This window comes from Equus caballus, chromosome 19 (assembly GCF_041296265.1).
Source record: "Equus caballus isolate H_3958 breed thoroughbred chromosome 19, TB-T2T, whole genome shotgun sequence".
In the NCBI taxonomy this organism is placed as follows: Eukaryota; Metazoa; Chordata; class Mammalia; order Perissodactyla; family Equidae; genus Equus; species Equus caballus.
Genome location: NC_091702.1, coordinates 18322484 through 18328285, shown reverse-complemented (window position 1 = coordinate 18328285; position 5802 = coordinate 18322484). Strand labels below are relative to the sequence as shown.

Below are 5802 nucleotides of genomic sequence, written 5' to 3'. Positions count from 1 at the left end.
ACCTGAGCACACAACACGCGGACGCACACAAACACACACACACACGCGCATGCACACACACACAAACACACACACACACACACACACACACACATTGACCTTGGATGCAAGGATGGACTCTAGGGTGGGATCCGAAGAGAAGCAGACACAGGGCAAGTGGCAAGAGGAAGAAACACGAGGTGGGAGGCATTGCCTGCAAGTGACACCCGCCTGCAGTTTGAGAGGTATCGTCCTCTAAGGTAGGACACACGCCAGAGGACATGTCTAGCAAGTCCACGCTCCGGTCCTCCCCAGTGTGCAGACAGGAGGCCGACAGGCCCTGAGAGACACAACGGCTTATGCAGGATCCAGAAGAGGTAAGGAAGAGGACTTGTTTCTGCGTGAGTCTCAAAGCTGGGACCTCGGCCGCACCCAGACCCTCTAGGGAGCCTGTGAGACGGGTGTGTTGGTGTTCCTGGGTACGCCTACGACGTCGCATGGAGAAGGGGGGTGAGCAAGGCCATGGCCAGAGGACTGTTTGCATGGGTGGTATCTGAGGGGGGCACTCAGGTAAGGGCACTGCAGGAAATGAGGTCACTTCCTTGACAACAGACCCCAACAGACTTGGAACCCCCGCAACTAGGCAGCCACGTGCGCAAAGCCAGCTCACTTGGCTGGAGACTCTTGATAGAGAAACATGTTCTCCTGCTTTCTCCCGCCTGACCGGGGCTCTGGTTCCCAGAAAGCCCGGAGGGAGAACCTTTGGAGACGTTGTGGACGCTGGCTCAGCTCCCACGCCCCCCACCGCTGGACCTTTGGCAGGAGGTCCTCTCAGGTAACATGAGGAAGCCTAGAGCAGCCCAATCGAGGCCAGACCAGCTCCCCGAGCCCTCCCAGGGCAGCCCTCATCCCGTCCTCGTGAGTGTGGGGGCCAGAGGGACGTGTGGGCAGGATCTGCCCTTGGCCGCAGAAGGTTGGTGGGCTGGCAATAACCTGCTTTTCCCGTCACGTTCCCAAGGCAGGACAGGGCTGGCAGGACTGAAAGGGGACCCCTAAGCTGCCTCCTCATTCCAGGCCCTCAGGCTGCCGTGTGTTTCCCTCCTCGGTGGAGGTCTGTGTGGACCGTGGGGCGGGGTATGTGTGTCCAGAGTGGAGAGAGTCACAGAGGTGTGAGAGCCAGCAAAGACAGCCAGTCGGGTCTCTGAGGCTTGCCGCCTGGCTGCCGGGCACTGTCTTTCCAGAGCGTCACTCAGGAGATGGGCCAGCAGCTGAGCCACGACGCCCTCGACTCCACCACCCTGCAGGAAGGGAAGGTGCCCCACGCTGCCAAGCGAGGCCAGGGCCGGCTCAGGGTGAGTGCAGGTGCTGGGGAGACCCAAGCCCCAGGGCCCCAAGACAGCACTGAGGACCCCCAGGTCTTCGAAGGCCCTGAGACAGCCCCGGGGCTCCTGCCTGGAGCCCTGCTCCCAAAGGAATCTGAATCCCCATCTCTTCCCCCGACCTTGCCCTGCGGGCCCAGCCCCCGTCTTGGCCAGAGGAGACGGCCCTGTCCACAGAGGTGTAGCAGAGCAGAGACATTTCTAGCCCATCAGCTCACGGGCGTTCAAGAGTCCTTTTGCGTTCTGTAGAGATTTTCCTGTTTGAACTCCCATCCTCACATGTCCATGTGGCCTGGCAATCCTTCCCCACCTTCTCCCAGTCGGACGCAGCATCCTGATGGATAGGCATGCTTTTTGCCCAACAGGACATGGGGCTCACAGGGTTCTTTCTGGTCCTCTGCCTTTGCTGTCCAGAGGAACACGTCCACGTGGCCTCTCGAGGTCAGGGCGTCGGGCCTCAGCAGGCTGCCCAACTTTCCAGAAGGGAGACCCATTAGCCCAGTGACTCAGCCCTTCACTGAACCCGCACCTTCTGTTGCCATTTCCACAGCACCGCCCTGATCACCCTGCCTGTCCTCCCGTCCTCATCCCTCCCAGCCCACGAAAAGCCTCTGTGTTCTCCTGTCTCGAATGGGCAGTTGGTCAGCCACCCCAGGGTTGATGCTCTTCATCCAGGGAGGGGCTGTCACTCCTCTGCCAGCACAAAGACCTAGGAGACCAAGAGGTTTAATCCTTCTCCACCTCACATCCTACTTGGAATCCCGAGAATTCTTCCCTGCCCTGGGCAATGATGCCCACTTCCGGCCACAAGTCACCGCGGGCTTGGGCATTCGGTGCGACCTCCAGTCCCCGGCACTCCTGGGGCCCGCGGTGCGGCCTCTGATGGCAAGCGGCCCCTCTGTCTGACCCCAGGCTGAAAATCCATCCCCAGCGAAGAGCAAAGCGTCCCGCCTGGTGTGGACCGTCCAGGCTGGAAGGCGGCAGAAGCGAGTGGAGCACCTGGTGCCCGCCTTCCTGGAGGGCGACACCGCCTACGTCCACAGCTTCCTGTGCACGTATAGAGGTTTTGCCACCACACGACAGGTGCTGGAGCTTCTGTTTCAAAGGTGCGTGCCGTGCCCCTCCGCAGCACTGTGGGCATTCAGCCACCTACTAGCTGTGAGGCTGGGGATGTCACGGCACCTCCCCGAGCCTCGGTTTGCTCCTTGCAAGGCGGGCTGAAGAGAGGATCAGCCTCCAGGGGAGATTGTAGGGACTCAGGCAGGTGCTGCCTGCAAAGGCTTCTCGAGAAGCCTAACCCTCTGGGAGGGTCGACTGGAGCGGAGGGGCTGTGGTTGTGCTCATTGAGGATATTCCTCTTGCCTAAGGCGAAGCCTCCGCCTCGTCCCTCAGCGTGCCCGTGGCCTTCACTGAGTTGTTGTCTTCCCTTTGGAAAAGGAGATGGCAGAGCTCTTCTAGGTCTCTGACCTGGGTGAAGCCAGAGCAGCGATCCCTGGGCTGAGCCGAGGCCCCCGACCCACTCAAGCAGGAGTGAGGGGCCGGTTGGAGCTCCTTCCTTCATCACGCACACACAGAGGTCCCCACTAGGTGCAGAAAGTTTTCTAGGCACTGACCAGAATCCCGGGCGCAGAGCAGGCGACAGCCATGCCCTCCAGGGCTCCATTCTCCTTGGGAGTGAGACAGCGCCGCTAGGCTTCTCACGCAGGCCTGATCCACAGTCCAGTCCATGCGACGTCCTCCTGTGTCTTCTAGATACGGTTGTGTCCTTGCCTATGGCGATGAGGACGGCGGACCCCTAGACCAACTCAAAAAGTGAGTGGGCTTTGGAATCCCTAGGAGGGCGCCCAGCGTCCACACTTGGAGGGCAGTTGCCTGCAGCATCCCGCTCACTCATCTGCTAGAAGCTGCCCAGCGGGTGCTCAGCTCCTGCTCAGGGGGATCAGGGAGTGCTCCGGGGCCACATAAGCCCCTCCCTGGTCGAGATACGGGGCAGGGGAGCATGACCCTCATGGGACACCTGGTGAATCAGGCAGCACTTGGCCCAGGAGGGAAAGTTGGAGGCAAGAGGAGGGCCCTGGGAAGCATGGGCGGGAGACAATGTCCGTTGTTCCCTCACTGGTCAGATGTTCTGGGAGCACCTCCTGTGTGCCAGGGAGGGCAATGAAAAGAGGAGACTGCACCGCTCGCTGCCCTCACGCAGCTGACGTTCCAGTGGGCAGTGGGCGGAGAGATGCTCCAAGCAGTGTGTCAGGCTTCCCTGAGGCCTAGGAGAGGTGACGCCACCACGGCACAGGGCTCCCCCTTCCAAAGGCGTTTTCCTAGCCCCTCCTTGGTGCCCTGGCCTAGCTCTGCCAAGACTGCCAGATTGGAGGTGGCCGCCAAGTAGGACTGGCCCCTGGACAGCCAGGAGCGGGAGGCCCAGGAGCCCAGGCCCGCACAGGGATGCCCGGGAGGCCAGCGTGCAAGGAAAGGACCCTTCTCTGACTCTGCTGCCCACCTGTCCGTCCTCAGGGCCATCTCCTTCATTCTGGGCGCCTGGCTCCGATGGTACCCTGAGGATTTTATCCAGCCCCCAGATGTTCCCAGCCTGGAACTGCTCTTGGCCTACATCGGTCTCAATATGCCCGGCTCGGAGCTGGAGCACCGCGCCCGCGTTCTTCTTTCCCGGCTGGAGCAGCCTGAGCACACTGATGCCAAGACTGAGGGTGAGGAGGACTCGGGTGTGTGACGTGGGCGTGTGCAGAGGGGATGGCGCTGCGCCCCCCGGAGCAGAGTGTCCAGAGGCTGGGGTTCGGCTGGGAGCAAGGGGCGGGCTCAGATCACTCTTGCCAGGGACTCGAGTCTGGGAAGACTTTCGGGGGCGTGGTGCTTGGACTGAGACTGCTGGATTGGCGGCAGAGGGTCCCTTTCTTTGGAATGACTTGGGCGGGCAGTCATGTTGGTGGCGTTTTCTCTTCTTCCATCTCCAGCTGCAGCTCCACCGAAAGACGCGGAAGACCCTGAAGATCCGGCACCGTCTCTCCCTCTCGGGCCCAGCCCAGCTCCGAGCCGCACAGGCGTCTTGCGAGCCACAGCCGGCTCAAGACCTTCAGCAAGCACTGGCAGCATCCCAGCCACTACCCTCAGCTCCTGAGCTGCAGCCCCAGAGAATCCTCGCCTTCCCCTAGCCATGGCGTGGGTTTTAAAGTTTTGTTTTTGGTTTTTCTTTACTTAACCTTTCCCTGTATTTTATCTCGTCAGTTCAATAAAGTTTAGTTCTTGGGTTCTTTTCAATTGTTCGCTGAAGTGGCGTGAAGCAGACTCACAACGTCACACCAACGTCATCCGCATCTAGTACCCGCCCATTTTTGTCCAAGAGAAGCCCTGTCCCTGGGAAGCAGTCAGTCTCCCTTCCTCCCACCGCAAGTCCCTGGTAGCCACTGAGTTTCCTTCTGTCGGACTCCGTGCGTTTCCCTCCTCCGGAGTTTGCATGGAAGTGCCAGCCTTCCAGAGGTGGCCTCCTGTGCCTGGCTGGGTCTGGTCTGAGGTGAGTGACTCCGGATGTTTGAAATTGAGATAGCGGTTTTCATTAAGAAGAAAAATCCCCCGGAGATCAAAGATTCTGTCTCAAAGAGGATGCCCCGCTATTCCCTCTTTTCACTTCCTGGGGATGGGGACCCCTTGGAGGTGTGACACCAGAGCTGGAAACAGCGAGGGAAATGTCGGGGCCAGGGAGACCCCTTTCAAATCTTTCGCTTTCCTGGATGGGCCATGGTAACGTTTTCAAAATGTGCAAATTTCAAAAATATTCTCATCGCATATGAAACACTGGCGTTTATAAGAAGCGTATCGTGGAGTAAAATATATTCCCCAAAGTTTTAACGTTTGAGATAGATAATTAATGTTAATTTGGTAAAAGAATGACTTAAAGATGAGTCATAAGAAACGATGCCCTCGTTCTACCAAGAAACAACTGCCCAGAACAAGGGGTGGCCAGCTTTTCAGAGCTCTTCATTGAGCTCCGGTGCGGGGGCGTGTGTGTGTGTGTGTGAGTGTGTGTGTGTTTGTGTGTGAGGGCGGTGTGGGTGTGTGGGTGTGTGAGGGTGTGGTGCGGGAAGGAGCCTGGGGCTGTTCCTTCCTGGTACCTGATGCCCCACAGTGGGCTGTGAGTAGTCACACCTATCCCCTTGCGCGTTCTCAGGGACCACTGACCACATCCAAATCTCAGTAGTGACACGGCATCGCTTTGCCGTCCTCTGTGGAATCGCTCCAGTCAGTCCACACTCAAGAGGAGGGGATTACAGCAGGAGGTCTAGACCAGGAAGTCCTGATCCCAGGTGGCCAGTGACGGGAGAAGGAGAAGACCCCAGAACTTCAATGCCTTGCCCAGAATCCCAGATGAGGAAGAAGGCGGAGCCAGGGAGGAAGCCAGCTCTGCGTCCTCAAGGCTGGGGCTCTGGCTGCA

The 5802-nt window shown here is 59.1% G+C and overlaps 1 protein-coding gene across 1 annotated transcript; it reads left to right on the top strand.

Annotated features, from left to right (window-relative positions):
- The first annotated feature begins 600 nt into the window (after positions 1-600).
- LOC138918911 (ral guanine nucleotide dissociation stimulator-like) lies at positions 601-4631 on the top strand. The gene is made up of 6 exons (XM_070242485.1): positions 601-814; positions 1221-1331; positions 2271-2464; positions 3111-3170; positions 3870-4063; positions 4328-4631. Exons 1-6 carry the CDS (start codon positions 677-679, stop codon positions 4489-4491), a joined length of 861 nt encoding a protein of 286 aa, XP_070098586.1. The 5' UTR covers positions 601-676; the 3' UTR covers positions 4492-4631.
- Positions 4632-5802: the final 1171 nt, after the last annotated feature.